Source organism: Aulostomus chinensis, chromosome 18, assembly GCF_037954235.1.
Source record: "Aulostomus chinensis isolate RoL2024-O1b breed Wild chromosome 18, RoL_Achi_v1.0, whole genome shotgun sequence".
Lineage (NCBI taxonomy): Eukaryota > Metazoa > Chordata > Actinopteri > Syngnathiformes > Aulostomidae > Aulostomus > Aulostomus chinensis.
In genome coordinates this window covers 18,919,020-18,935,000 of record NC_141337.1, presented here as the reverse complement: position 1 = coordinate 18,935,000, position 15,981 = coordinate 18,919,020, and the positions used below count along the sequence as shown (strand labels likewise).

General features: G+C 41.7%; 1 protein-coding gene across 1 annotated transcript in view; it reads left to right on the top strand.

Moving 5' to 3' along the window:
• Window positions 1–15,981, top strand: part of LOC147245560 (netrin-1-like) — a 56,850-nt gene that overhangs the window by 29,380 nt on the left and 11,489 nt on the right. The window contains exons 2-5 of the mRNA XM_086185573.1: window positions 2,134–2,322; window positions 5,550–5,699; window positions 11,031–11,084; window positions 13,170–13,244. Coding sequence (XP_086041699.1) covers window positions 2,175–2,322; window positions 5,550–5,699; window positions 11,031–11,084; window positions 13,170–13,244 — 427 coding nt within the window. The 5' untranslated portion in view covers window positions 2,134–2,174. The remainder of the gene's footprint in view (window positions 1–2,133; window positions 2,323–5,549; window positions 5,700–11,030; window positions 11,085–13,169; window positions 13,245–15,981) is intronic.

Below are 15,981 nucleotides of genomic sequence, written 5' to 3'. Positions count from 1 at the left end.
AGTAGTAGGCTGCTCTAGCTATACGAAGGACTTCCCTATAGATTTTAAGGCTATCTTGCCGGACTATGTGTGATGCCTCCAGTGTGGAGGAGTGCCATATTCTCTCCAGTATCTGAGTGTTTTGTTTAAGCTGTCTGGTTTCGGAATTGTACCAAGGTGCTTGTTTCCTTGGATTCATATTTTCTTGTTTGTGGGGCAATAGAGTCCAGGTTGTTTTTAAGGTGCCAGTTGCACTGTCAATAAAATGATCAATTTGGGAGGGACCAAGATTGACAACACCGTCCTCTGTTATAATGGGACATTTAGCGCCAATAGAATTACTTCCTTAAATTGGCCTGATCAGACAAACATCTGGTAACTCCACTTTTCCTTTGTGCCGAGTAGTCAATTAGTACAAATTCTAAATGATAAATTGATGGTCAGAAAAAAGCGCATTCTGTGGAAATACAACTAGGTGTTCAGCTTTAATTCCATACGTTAGGATGAGGTTGAGGGTTGTGACAGTGAGGGGGTTCATGTACAGACTGATGGAAAAAAATTGGGTCTAGTAGAGATATAAGTGCAGTACCCAGACTGTCGTTATCAACATCCACATGAATATCTTAATAATATAAGATGCACACCTCTGCAAAATATTAAAAAGAGAGTAGTTCTATTTTTCTGTGGTTGTAGATCAGGAGCTAGCTAACTAGCTCATGTCACTTTGACTCTGTCACCAACACTGCTAACATTAGCTGGTTAGATAAGCTTAACAAAAGGAAAAATGAAAAATAACAACACCAGCTTCTACTTAATTTATTCAGAATAAATTTGACATTAAACAGAGACATTATTCTATTTTTATTCTAGAAGGAACTACTTGGCTCGCTTTGGCAGCATGGGAGGTGGTTGATGTATTACTGTAGGCAGGGAGCTTGATGTATGTGATATGAATGTGCTAACAATAACAATATAAATGTAACTATTTTTGACCTAATAACTCAATACGGCTTGTTGTTTCCTTTTATAGACTTTACAATTTTACTTACTGTTATGTTTTATTTATTTTTATTTTATTAATGTCATATCAGACATTATATGGCTTCCATGTAAAAGGGAGCCTGGCAAATGTAACACATGAGGCCTATCAACCTAGGATGAATACAACACTTGAAAAAAAGCAATGATAATAAATCTGACAATACAACATATCCTGCCTGTGGAAGAACTGACAATTGTTTTCCTGCCTGACATCCCCAGGTTTCAGAGGTTAGATTCACAAGCAGGTGGCCAAATGAAAGAGACCCTGAACCTACATTTTTCTAAGGCTCCATTATTCTCCAGGCAAGCCGAAGTAGGCCAAATCACCAACATCTACTTCAATCGCCTGTTGTCTGAGTATTACAAAATAATACAAGAAAAATGAAACTTTAGAATAGCTTTCAAACAGTTGGAGTTTTCAAACAGAGAAGACTTACCATATGTTGCAGTTTGACATCACCAAAACTGGTTTTCATTTGATGACAACAATAGTGTTAAGGGGGATTTTTTTTTTAGTCCATTATCACTGCAATTGATACTTTACCCAAAGTGTTTTCTTGCCTCTGTGCTACACAGATACATACAAATAGGAGTCTTAAGCTTACAAATGTGATTTTTTCCCTCCTCCACGACTTCTTTGTAACCCCAGAATGCAGAAAGAGCCAGCCATACATATTTAGCTTGAAGGTAACAGGGATATATTGCTGTCAATCGCAAAACTACCCATGAATGTCCATTTACAGCAACAAAGCTGCCCAAGAATGTCCATTTACAAGCTCTCAAACACATTGTTCGACCCACATGTTATTGCTCAGTAATAAGCATTTGTAAGCAGATTTTTGGGGGTAATTTGTCTGTCATTTTGTTGCTGTAGATCTTGTTAGCCATAACCTATTAGCTTCAAGCTGAATAGACATGGCTGGCTCTTTCTGCATTCTGGAGTCACACAGAAGTCATGGAGGAGGGAAAAAACACATTTGCGGGTTCATGACACCTATTAGTGAGCACTTGAAAGGCACAAAAGACTTTTGGAAGAAGTATCTCTTTAAGGTAGTATCACAAACTGACCTGGAACATGTTCTTATATCTCTCCACCTCTCTTTAACCCTTCAGCCTGCCACTGCAACCTACATGCCCGCCGCTGTCGATTCAACATGGAGTTGTACAAGCTGTCAGGCCGGAGAAGTGGTGGGGTCTGTCTCAACTGTCGGCACAACACAGCAGGTCGCCACTGCCACTACTGCAAAGAGGGTTACTACAGGGACATGACAAAGTCCATCTCACACCGGAGGGCTTGCAAAGGTAACATCATATGACATTCATTGATTAATCTTAGTCAGTTTCACAATTCATGTGTTAAAGAAATTCTTGAATAGTGTGGAGAAAAGTGTCCACCCTTCTTGGTTCTGGTGGACTGACCCATGCAGCTGCCAGGATATGAGGGGTCTAATATGATTTATACCAGTAACACTTAATAAAGGACAATGGGATGTGACCAGATAAAAGTAACATATTTATCATATCTAAGATAGAGGGGCCAACTTGGGAAAAAAGAGTCTTTAAGCAGCTTAGTTGGTATGGAGTCTAAAAGACAGGTGGATGTTTTCGAGGAGGAAATTATCATACTAAGTTCATGAAGGTAAATGGGAGAAAAGCTATCCAGGTATATATTTGGGCCTCAAGCTGCTTCTAAGGTATCTGAGGTTATGGTCAAGTCAATTTTATTTATATAGCGCCAAATCCCAACAACAGTTATCTCATGACACTTTACAAGTAGAGCAGGTCCAGTACCACACTTCTTCAATGAATTTACAGCCAACAATTCTCCATCAGCAAGCACATCCTGCAACAGCGGTGACAAACATCTTCCTTTTAGGAACGTAGAGCAGATCCAGGCTCAATGGGGACGGCCTTCTGCTTTGACCGGTTGGGGGGAAAGAGAGCAGGAGAGCAGGACAGAGACAAAGACAGATAATGGAGGAAGACAGATATACAGAAGGAAAGAGAGGGACAGAGATAAAGAGAGAGTGAAAAAGAAGGGACTGATGGACAGATGGGGACGTGAGCAGGTGGAGCTACGGGTGGCAGCTTGAGCCGCTTCAGGTCTGTAGCCTCTGGGAGGTGGGGAGCCTGAAGGCTCTGGAAAAGAAGACCAGTTAGTGACACACATGAGTATGATTTATATTTGACACATATAGGAGGACAGAAAGGAGGACAGAGAAGCCCAGTGCACCAGGGAGATCTCCTGGTAGTCTCAGCCTATAGCGGCATATCTAAGGACCAGCCTAAGCAGCCCAACTATAAGCCTGATCAAAAAGGAAGTTCTTAAGTCTGCTCTTAAAGGTTGAGAGGGTGCTGAGTACTAGGCTGCTCTGGTTTTATGAAGGGCTTTCTTATAAGTTTTAAGGCTATCTTGCCAGACTACATGTGACTCCTCCAGTTTGGAGGAGCGCCATATTCTCTCCAGTTTCTGAGTTTTTTGTTGAAGCTGTCTGGTTTTGGAATTGTACCAAGGTGATTGTTTACTTGGATTCATAGTTTTCTTTTTTAGTGGGGCAATAGAGTCCAGGTTGTTTTTAAGGTGCCAGTTGCACTGTCAATAAAATGATCAATTTGGGAGCGACTAAGGTTGACATCAGCATCCTCTGTAACAATGGGACATGACACTGAATTTAGCACCAATGGAATCGCTTCCTTAAATCCAGCTACGACCAGTTCAGACAAACATCTGGAAACTACAGTTTTCCTTAGTGGAGTGTAGCTGATTAGTACAAATTCAAAACTGATTAATTGATGGTCAGATAAAAGCGCATTCTGTGGAAATACAATGAGATGTTCAGCTTCACTTCCACATGTTAGGACAAGGTCAAGGGTGTGGTTGTGACGGTGAGTGGATTCATGAACAGACTGATGGAAAACAATTGAGTTGAGAAAAGAGATAAATCCGCACCCAGACTGCTTTAATCAACATCCACATGAATATTGAAGTCACCAACAATAATGACTTTATCTGATTTAAGAACTAAACTGAATATACACTCTGAGAATTCAGGGGGTGGAGGGGGGTGGCACAGTGGTGCAGTGGCTAGCACTGTCGCCTCACAGCAAGAAGGTTCTGAGTTCGAGTCCCAGCTTGGGCACAGGATAAGATAAAAGAGAGTTCTGTGGAAATACAATTACATGTTCGGTTTCAATTCCATACGTCACTTTGGACACACTTTAAGCTGATTAATGTATGTACTTTACTTTTTAAAAACAACAGTATATGGCAGTGGTTAGCATTGACACTTCTCAGCAAGAAGGTTCCTGGTTCGAGTCCCAGCTGGAGCACAGGTCTTTCCATGTGGAGTTTGCATGTTCTCTCTGTGCCTGTGTGGGTTCTCTGCAGGTACTTTAGCTTCCTCCCAAGGTAGAAGAATGATCCCGTGTCCGAGCTGGGAGCTGGGACTCAAGCCTGGAACCTTCTTGCTGTGAGGCGACAGTGCTAGCCACTCACCACCGTGTCGCCCATGATCATAATTATATTTTGTTATTTTTTGTTGCTATGGAACAGCATCCCTCACTCATGTCAAGTGTGAATTCACTTGAAGAGATTGTTTTAATTTTAACAAATATAAGGTTTTATAGAACAGTGTGAATCATCATGATTAATCAATTAGAAAAACACATTCTTTCTAATCTAGTTTTGAAATGAATAAGCACTTAAGTAAATGTTGGGACTAGAAATTACTTCATTAGACTCCTACAAGTAAATATTTAATGACTCTGCTGGTCCATATAACACACGCAAGGCTAATAAGGCCATGCTTGTACTTCAAACACTGGCTTTATGGTTGTTTGGCACACCACGCACACATTCAGAGAATGAATTTCTCACATTTAACATGCGATCCTCCCAACTAAAAGCTTAAACAGACTTTGAAGTGAGCTCCACTCATTCAGTAATGGGAAACATTATTCAGGCAGTGTGTGAAGGGAGCACTTTGCCAAAAAGCTTTACATTGGAAACCCAATCTGAAGAACATACTGATCACAACGGAGCCAACAACACAAAGCCTGCTCTCAGCATTTTGAAGGCACACAAATACAAAAATTGTGCTGCCTACAAACACGGCAGACTGAAAGTGTACGGTGAAAGCAAAAGACTATATTGAATCAGGTTATTTAGTTTCCGTGCGTCTGAGAGCAGACCTAATGAAGACTCCTATGGTCATTATGGGTGGAGTGAAGCAGTGTAATATGATTGTGGTTGTATACTGGTGTAGGGCCCATTTCTCCACTAGCGACAGACTGGAAGGAAAACAGCTTGCTCAAATGTGAATAATTCCTTGCTAGATTTAAGTGCTATGATTAGTTTTTATTGTATGTAATATGTAGAGTCAGCAGAGGACAGGCCCAGGACATGCTACAGTCATTTGAAAGCTGTTAAGTATATTGGGTTTGTAATAGTTGAGTGTTTTCATTTTTTAAGTCAGTTTACATGGTTACAACAGAGCCTGATGTTCTCATTCTTCATTCTTGCTTTTCAGCATGTGATTGCCATCCAGTTGGGGCAGCTGGGAAGACATGCAACCAGACCACAGGCCAATGCCCCTGTAAAGATGGAGTGACAGGAATCACCTGTAACCGCTGCGCCAAAGGCTACCAGCAGAGCCGCTCGCCTATTGCCCCCTGCATCAGTAAGACTTATTCCTATCAGATAGGCAATATTTTACATCCAATACAACATGGACATTCACAGTATCAAGAGAGGATGGAAGATGAATGTCCAAGTAGATGATACAAGAAAGTTGTATGCCTTCATTTCCTGGATGTATTTGTTTTTGTTTGACAACATGAGCAAGGTCATCATACCACTGGTTTGCCAGATTATGGCTAACCATTGGATTAATGTTTCCAAATTCATTGCTCTGCCTCATCATAGGACACTTTGGAGGTAGTTGGTTGGCTCAGTTTCTAAAAAGTCCTATTCGTTGAACCCAAACCTTTTATATTGTTTAACATATGTGCTGATATATAGACTGAAAAAAATGGACACCCTTCTCTGTCTGAATAGTGAAGCCAATCCATAAACTGCATTATCCCTGGTGGACAGAAGGGGGCAGCTTTACTGATTAACCCGCTAATTCCAAGTCTTCTCCAATATAGCACTATGCCCCAATCACTGTCTCACCTCTGGCTGCAAAAGATCTAGATGCTGACGACCAAAATGTCAAGTCATAGCCTCAAACTAGGGGTGCACATTGGATACCACTTTTTTCAGACGAAGTAAGAGTACTTAAATTTTGATACTTGCAGATACATAGTACTGATATGAGTATCTAATACCATGAGAGTTCTTAAAGTTGCTTTGAAAATATGCATTTTCATTCAGATGTTCTTCACTTCAGAATAAAAAAAAAAATTAAAAATGTAATTGAACAATTCCTGAAGAGTCAGGAGATGTTTCTGTGGTGTGTTGTGTCAGCTGACTTAAACAGGTGTTGTCTTCCTATCTGAGGTGGTAGGATGATGAAGCCCCCTTGTTTCCTGGGCCCATTTCCAAATCTCTACTGCCTCCCTGATCCAGCAGTGGTATCTACTGTTTTCTATCCAGTAATCTTGGCCCTCCCCCATCCATGGCATGGTTCTCTCTTTTACCTATCAGAGATAGGGCATTTCAGATATTCCTGACATGCCTTCTGTGTGATGTACAAGACCATGTTCCAGAGGATTTTTTTTTTAATTCTTTCCAATGTTCCTTCTTTCCTGTGCCAAACTTTACAGACACATATAAAGCATGTTGTCTCACACCTGGTATGCTGTTCTTCATAAACAGACAGCAAGGTGTATCATTGCCCTTTCACCTCAGGTAGGACAACAAAACCTGAATGAATCAGTTGTTAGGTGACAGCACAGCCACATCATATAACTCTTCTGAAAAATATGGAGGTATTATTGTACCTTTATCATTTGCAAATGCGTATCTCAATCCATGTGTTATCAGATATATGTGCGAGTCATTTGTGTGCGCGTATCTCAGTTTCTGTGTACAGATTTTTTTACACACACAAATCTGACTACAGACACACGGATTCTTTTTAGGCTCACATTTCTGAATATGGACACATTTATTTTATACACACACAAATCTGACTACAGACACACGGATTCTTTTTAGGCTCACATTTCTGAATATGGACACATTTATTTTATACACACACAAATCAGTCGGGAGCTCTCAGTTGGCTGTTTGTGCACACATGACTTTTGGTACACTTCTGCCGTGGCAGATCTGTAAATGCGTGCCGCGAACTGTCTGTGCAGCACTCTGTGTGTCTGTCAAATTTTTTTTTCTGTGCTTGTGATTTGACCTGAGCTCAGGCTCACAGGCCCAGGCTGCCCTAATTGGCACATAGCTCCCAGTCATTGTCATTGCCTGCTGGGCTGGTTAACACTTTTGGTAAAGTTAGACAGAAATTGGCCGATTCCTGTTTTGCGGTTCATAAATCAGGTGGTGCAGTGGTCAGCACTGTCACCTCACAGCAAGAAGCTTCCGGGTTTGAGTCCCGGCTCCAGCACGGGATCTTTCTGTGTGAGTCTCCATGTTCTCCCTGTTCCTGCGTGGGTTCTCTCTGGTACTCCGGCTTCCTCCACAGTCCAAAGACATCAAGAGGGGACGAGGCTGATTGATACTCTAAATTGACTGTAGGTGTGACTGTGAGTGTGAATGGTTGTCTGTCTCTATGTGTTGGTCCTGTGATGGACTGGTGACCTGTCCAGGGTGAACCCCGTCTCTCACCCATAGCCGCTGGGATAGGCTCCAGCCCCCCCCCCCCCCCCCCCCCGTGATCAACATTTCATAGGTGACATGTTTTCGTCCACAATTGGCAGCTCTATCTTACTGTAGTAGGATAAAACAATAAGCTACACCATTTCACCCGAATCAACAGTCTACATGTAATTTATTTACACGGACAAGTAAAATGTGTCCCTATGAGCATTCTGCTTCCTTCGGCTTCACTGGCTCAGCCTATTTTCCATTATTTTTTTATTGTTGGAAAAAAAACCAATAGCATCCCTCTTATTGTGCCTATCACTATATCTAGGACCTCCCTATTAGCATACTACACCTTCGAATTCTGAAAAAGCTGACTGCCAATTTAAAATATATTGTTCTTGGGAAACAATTTCAGTAACTTAACTCTTATTGAGCCTACTGCTCCCTTATTCACTCAACACATCTAGGACCTTCCTATAAACATACACCACCTGATGATTATGGAAAAAGTGGCTTGGCTTATTTAAATACAAATTTCATTGGGAAAAAAATGCAATAGCCGTATCCTAATTGAACTTGCCATTTCCAAATTCACTCCAGACATTTAGGGCCACCTTGTCAACATACCACACCCGATAATTCTGGAAAATTTGACTTTGCCTATTTGTAATTGTATGGGCTGGTGGACTTTTTGTCTGTTGATTCGGCCTTTTGCCACCAGATGTCCTCATTCTTGCCTTTTTGTTTTGTGTTTGCGAAATGTGCCCACCTTTGGTGATTTTCTCTCCATAATTATCAGGTGTAGCATGTTCACAGGGAAGCCGTGGATGTGTGGAGTCAATTAGGAAGCAGCAGGCTCAATAAGGGTTAAGTTATTGAAATTGTTTCCAAATAAAAATATATTTAAAATAGGCAAAGTAAGCTTTGCCACAATTAGAAGGTGTAGTATGCTGATAGGGAGGTCCGAGATGTACTGCTAGGTGCAATAAAAGTGAAGCTCTTGTTTTTTTTTTCAACAATAATAATTAATGGAAAATAGACTGAGCCAATGAAGCCATTGACATTCACTGTCGGTTTTTTATTTTGTAGAGAGCCCCTGGATGCTGGATCAAAAGCAGAATGCTCATAGCGATGGATTTTATGTAAATAAATGACATGTAGATGGTTGTATCGGGTGAAAACCGTTTTGTAGCTTATTGTCTACCTTACTGCAGTTAGATAGAGCTGCCAATTGTGTAATGAAAATGTTTCACCTTTGATTTATTGACCCGCAAAATGCAAATCCGCCAATTTCTGTCGAACTTTACTGAGGTGAGAAACTTTTAATCAGCTCAGCAGGTAATGACAACGACTGGGAGCTACGTTGCCTGAGCCTGAGCCTGTGAGCCTGAGCTTAGGGCAAAGGACAACCACAGACAAATTGTTTTTACAGACTCACAGATCACCGCACAGAAAACTTGCTGCACAAACGATTCGCTGCACAGAAAACTCGGTGCAGAGAAACTCGGTGCACGTGAGCACACACAGCCAACTGTGAGCTACCGACTGATTTGTGTGTGTGTGTAAAACAAATCTGCGTGTATTCAGATTTGTTTATCCGTCTAAAAAAAAAAGTCTGTGTCCATATTCAGATTTGTGTGTAAAAAATCTGTACTCACAAATCTGATTCCGCACACAAATTGAGATACGCATGCACAAATGACATGTAACGCACACAGATCTGATAACACCCATGGATTGAGATATACATTTGCAAATGATTAAGTTACAATAATACCTCCATTGAAAAAGAGTTCAAGAGGGTAAGCAGTCAAAACATGACAAGGTACAACATAATATTTAGTTGGTCTGGTTTGAAGAACATTTAAATGTATAATGAACTTTTGTGGACTACGTTCACATCCTACAGTTCAGTCTTTGATATCAACGCTCCAGAGACAGCAAATCCTGATAAGCACCTCGTGCTGGACATGAAAGGAAAGGATGTATTTGTTAGGCATAAATTCAAGGCTTATTCTCATTCTGTGTTTCTTTTTTTTTTTTTTTTGGTCTGCTCCATTATTTGGGATAGATATTTGGCCGTTTAAATCAGAGCCTGGACAAATGAACCATTACAGCTTGCCTAACATAGCTTTGTGTTCCCTCAACACCGCTAACAGTTTGTCTCACAATAAATCCTCAGAATGAGTCCAAGGGATATTTATTGGCTGTATCTGCGCCTGCAGATTCCAGGCCCTCAGCAATAGACACCAGCGCCTTGCAGAGACAGATACAGTTCGCGAGTGTCATTGAGTATAAAATAAAATGCAGGTAAATAATGGGTTGGCATTTATGGTGATGACTGGGAGGACACGTAGCCTGTGACAATGATCCATTATTTTGCTGGGATTTACATTGTTGATTGAATTATGTGGGGATATAAAAAAAAATCTATAGACTTTCGCCAGAATCCTCAATGATTTAACCTGCTGGAATATGTCTCCTTAGCCTTTTTCAGAAAGTTACATATATCTTAAAATTAGGAGGAAATTGTGTTCTTCAAGAAAAGATTATTGTCATTTCTTGATTTTTTTTTTTTTTATGATAAGGGATTTTAGATTTAACAAGATGATGTCATCGTTATGTGATATCTAACTCAGTTCCATCTACAACATACCACAGTCAGGAGAGAGCAGAAAAAGAGATCTGGCATGAAAGGAAATCCTTAAAATTCTTACTACACATTTTTAGCACATCTGCCAAAACTAGCTTGTCTAGATGGGTGTCCCAAAGTAAACTCAATTCTTTTCTTTTTTTTTTAACAAGTGAATACCGTGAGTGTTCTCAATCGTCATAATTTTTTGTCAGATGTCTTCTACTTCCATTTAAATGTTTTGGCATTTGGCAACCAACATTTGCAAGCAGCAGTGCCTCTCCTATGCTGGAGGTTGAACAAGTCGTCTTCCCCTTTAAACAAAACTCTGGTCTGTTACTATAATAATATCTTTTACATATTTTTTGGCTATCATGCATCAAAACCGAATTTATTAGCTAGAACATGAGGAGTGGAATGTATGGATATTTCTTTTAAAATGTAGAGAGTAAAACTAATAGGTGGTCTGGGCAAAAGTAAAGTAATGTGCAGAAAACTGAAAATCTTTCGGTAGATATTTGTTACCTCTTAACTCAGTTATAGCCACATACAGTAAGTTTTATTCTCGAAATTTTGCCTCAAGATGCTTATGTGTATCCATTCCTCTCTTTGTCACAGAGATCCCAGTTGCATCACCGACTGCAACATACAGCAGTTACAAGGAGCCATCAGGTGAGAAAGATATCTGAAGTTATATTTCCTTTGACATTTTTTTGCTATTTTGTGGGTGTCACCAATAATTTCTGTGCAACCACACTAACTGCTCCCATATATTTATGTAATTATGTCTAGTGTATGTATTTTCAATCTCCACAACAACGCCATCTATCCTCACCAAAACACCACGTCAGTGTGGTGGGCCGCTAATGCAAACTCCAGATATTTTTTCTGTGCTCCCTGTGGCGTCATTGGCCGTCTTCTCAGCCTGCGCAGCAGCCTCCTTGGGGTTTCAGCCCTAATCTGATTACATGCTTCATTTGTACCAGTTTGTATTTCAATCAAGGCAGGCTGCACTGGCAGCAAAGCTTTGCTTGAACCTATTGTTAATTTGCTCTGACAAGGGTCTTCATGTTGGAGTGCTGACATCAGACGATGGGCCCCAGCAATCATCAGTGGGATTTTTGGGGTGTGTCCTCTAATGGCTCATTAGGAGCAAACAGTTTCAGAACTTGGTATTTTGTTTGTGTATTTACTAAATTACTGTTTAGGAGTTATACAAGTTTTTACTGTGATGCAGGTTGGTTCAGCTGAATAAACTGAGTCACTTCTGATCATCCATCAGTGTTTGACACGAGTGGAGTGGCTGACTTCATTGAGCGCCATTGTGAGCCCAACTTCCAGCCACAGCAACTGCTGAGGCTCTGTGAAGTTTTTGGATTCCTGTCAGACACTCTACACAGCCACCACCCTCCAAATTAGGAGCAGCATGGTCCCCAGGGACCCCGCAGAATGAACATGGCATTGCTGCAGAGATATACAAAGGGGGCGTTTGTCCTCACAGCAGGAGATTGGACCTTAATGAGAGCTGCGGGTGTAATGGCCCAGACTGTGCAGTGATTGCGCTAAGGCGCTAATATACAATGTCAGCTATCAAAGGGAGGTATGATGAAGGCTCCCAGGGGCCAATGGGAGATGAAGAGGCCCCCCCACCCTCACTGCCTCATTTACATGGAAATCAGGCATGCTCGATATGGACTCGTCAAATTAATTTACTTTGGGATTTCCTCTTTTTCTTATTTCTCCTGCCACCCAAGAAAGCAGCCAAGCATTTCACCAGAAATGCTTTCTGCACATACATGAATTTGATTCTCATCCCAAACAGCTCTTTTTTTTAAGCGGGAGGAGGGGGTGTTTTTTCTTCCTCCATCATTACCCAGGCAACTTCATTCACACAGAGTATAATGGGGAAGAAAGGGGAAGACTGGACAGAGGGCTGGAAGAAATAATGAAGTTTGTCCATATTCAGGCTGGCTGAAAGGCCCCCCCCCCCTCTCTCTCAACTGCCCCCTCCTTTCTCTTCAGACTGCCCAGCCCAGCTTTCCCACCCCCACCCCTTGTCACCCCACCCCCTACCAACCCTCCAGAAAAGAGCACAAGGCTTAGTGCTTCGCGAGCAATCGGCGCAACACTTGGAGATGATCTGGTTACAATTTGTGTCCAGAAGTGTAACATGGAGGGAAAAAGATTTCAAATTTTAGTTTGGCCTCTGGTCCCACCACCAAGCTCTCTCATGACAAAATGTACCTGGCACACAGACAACAGGACAGCCACACCATTGACAAGGTACATGTACATGGCTGCACTCCTGAGACATTCATCTTATGCCAGTGAGTTGTACTCTCCTCCGCAGGAAGTGAAGAGGTAGGTCATTTTGGTAGGCCGCGTGCTAATTTTCCCAGTGACCCTTTTTTTGTGCAGGGTTGACCTCCATGGCCCCATGGAGTCCCCACAATGCATGCCAGGATGCTGATGAGTAAACTGGCTATCGAGTGGAAAAGTTAGGAGGAGTATTATAGGAGTTTGTTGACAGACACAGGAGGATCTGTGTGAACTTTAATCCCCTTCATTGGCACTTGAAAGCCATCTTTAAGACCCTGGGGGCGCAAACAATGAGAAGACCACATGAAAAAAATTCCATCCAGCTTGAATATGTGATGACATTGCAACACATATTTGAGTGTTACAGGAAGGAGTTTGTAAATCATAGGATGAAGTCCATTCACATTTGTTTGTTGTCTCTTATACCTCTGTCATCAGATTGTGATTCACACTGTAAAGCCTCAAAGGGAAAGATGAAGATCACTATGAAGAAGTACTGTAAAAAAGACTATGGTGAGTGAATCCAATATGCAATAATGTGTGCGCAGCCAGACATTAACCAGCAGTCAAGAGGTCTGGTGTCTCATTCAGATTCCAAGCCATTCCACACCTTAGTGCTGCTTTCTGTGCTGCAGCTCAAGCTTATCTTTTATCTCTGTTGTGCGATAATTTTGAAGTGCGTACATGGAAAACTGAGCTTTGCAGTTAATATGAGTGGAAGACAATATTCAATCACCTGTTACTCCTCCATTATCTTTACTGAGTTTAAAAATAAAGAGGATCACAATTCATATTCCCAGGATTTACCATCAGCATGTATCTGGCATGAACTGTGTTTGTAGCATGCTGACATGTCTCCACCACTTTTTTCATAGATCATTTCATCCTCACCAACTTTTGAAGTTGAATATGACACAATAAAAGGGAGCATGAGGAGAAATGCATGATAGAAATTGCATTTCTTGCCCCAATAACCAGTAGTGCAGTGAATTATTAATAGAATGTCTTTAATGATATTAGTCACAAAAATGACCAGGTACAGCCTTACATTTGTTGTCAACCCACTGATTTGAAATGAATCGATCCAATCATATTGATTGTGTGTCCATGTCACAACAAGCAAGCTAGTCACAGAGAAACTATGGCAAAATTACTATGTCCTATTTTGTTGAGGAAAGACATCCAAGGCCTTGTTCAGATTGCCGGTCCAAAATCAGATTTTTAATGTGTCTACTTTTTATTCAAGGGCGGCACGGTGGTGCAGTGGTTAGCACTGTTGTCTAACAGCAAGAAGGTTCCAGGTCCGAGCTCCAGCTGGAGCACAGGGTCTTTCTGTGTGGAGTCTCCATGTTCTCCCTGTTCCTGCGTGGGTTCTCTCTGGTACTCCAGCTTACTCCCACAGTCCAAAGACATCAAGAGGGGACGAGGCTGATTGATACTCTAAATTGACTGTAGGTGTGACTGTGAGTGTGAATGGTTGTCTGTCTCTATGTGTTGGCCCTGTGATGGACCGGCGATCCGTCCAGGTTGTACCCCACCTCTCGCCTGATAGGCTCCACCCCCCCCCCCCCCCCGCAACCCTTAACAGGATAAGTGGTAGAAAATGGATGGATGGGTGGGGTTTGTATTCTGACTGGATTTAGAGAGTTTCAACAGCCAGTACATGATTTCAGATTTTCTTGTTTTGTACTTCAAGATGGAAACAGAAAAAAAAAACCTACATGACATGGCAAAAGCTTTGTAACGCAGAAAACATGACAGATACGATTTCCGCTAAAATCTTTTGGCCAAACTGAACATTTTCCAAACTGAAAAACAAGTCAGAAAAGTGAAAGAATTTAAAGCAAGATTACAAAAACATTAAGGACCATGATAACAGCCATGGCTCGGACCAGAGGACAAGCAAGTGGTTTCAGCGGCTTGACCATTGGCTAGCCTCAGCAGCAAAGAATTCAACCATGGCATTGCTTGAATCCATGTGCGAGGAGACAGAAATGGACCAACACTCAAATGAAGGTAAATTATATATGAGCCACGTTAAGCCTGTTAAGTGCTGTGAATCTGTAATTTGATGCTATTGTTTGCCCAGCCAAAAGCTAATGGTAGCTGTATGCTAATGCTAACCACTAGGTATCTGTAACTGTTAACAGTGTACAACCTTGTTGTCCAAAAAAGTTTGCAAATCAGTCGTACAGGATCCCAATGTTCATTTCATTGCAATGAACCAAATCCTGCATGATGTTTGTTCTATGGCCTTTTCATGTGCTTCCAACTCTTTCGATCCACAGTCTTCAAGGTAAATAATTGCAAAGGTACAAAATGCGATATTGGTGGCTTGTGATGTGTGCTGCATATTCAAAGTGTGGTGTGATATTCATTGTGGTGTTTTTGATGTTACTTACTTAGAAGAGAAGGGAAGGAAACGGCAGCTTTCTGGATGCGCCGAGGGAGATGGACGAGGCAAAGCGGGCTGTCCGGGAAAAGGGGTGTGATCAGCAGGACAACCCCATGCAGCTCTTGCTTGAGGGTCAGGCAGATGACATGGAGCTCAGAAGACAGGAGCTGGCCTTCTTCCAGGCAGGGGAGACCAGACACCTTCCAGCGGGACTTTTACTGCCCCAACATTGTACTAAAAAACAATTTGTTAGTATTTTGCACAAAAAGGTTTTTTTTATATTTTGTTTAATAAATGTTTTTTTTCTTAAATGGCTATTCTTGCATTGTTTGGGTAGGATGTGATATCAAGCATTAGATTAGGGCTATTATGCTAATTACCCTATGATACTACGTAGGAAATATTGGCTTGGAGTTTCTGTGCAGATATTTTGTGCATATAAAATATTGCTTGCGAGATTTAAAATCCTTCTCTGTTTCCTTTCCCACAGAGCACGCACTTAGGATTTAGAAAAAATAAGGTGTTTTTGTTTGTCTCTAGTATGGTATGAGGCGGCACGGTGGTGCAGTGGTCAGCAATGTTGCCTCACAGCAAGAAGGTTCCGGGTTCGAGTCCCAGCTCCAGCCTGGGATCTTTCTGTGTGGAGTCTGCATGTTCTCCCTGTTCCTGTGTGGGTTCTCTCTGGTACTCCCGCTTCCTCCCACAGTCCAAAGACATCAAGAGGGGACGAGGCTGATTGATACTCTAAATTGACCGTAGGTGTGACTGTGAGTGTGAATGGTTGTCTGTCTCTGTATGTTGGTCCTGAGACGGACTGGTGACCTGTCCAGGGTGAACCCCGCCTCTTGCCCCATA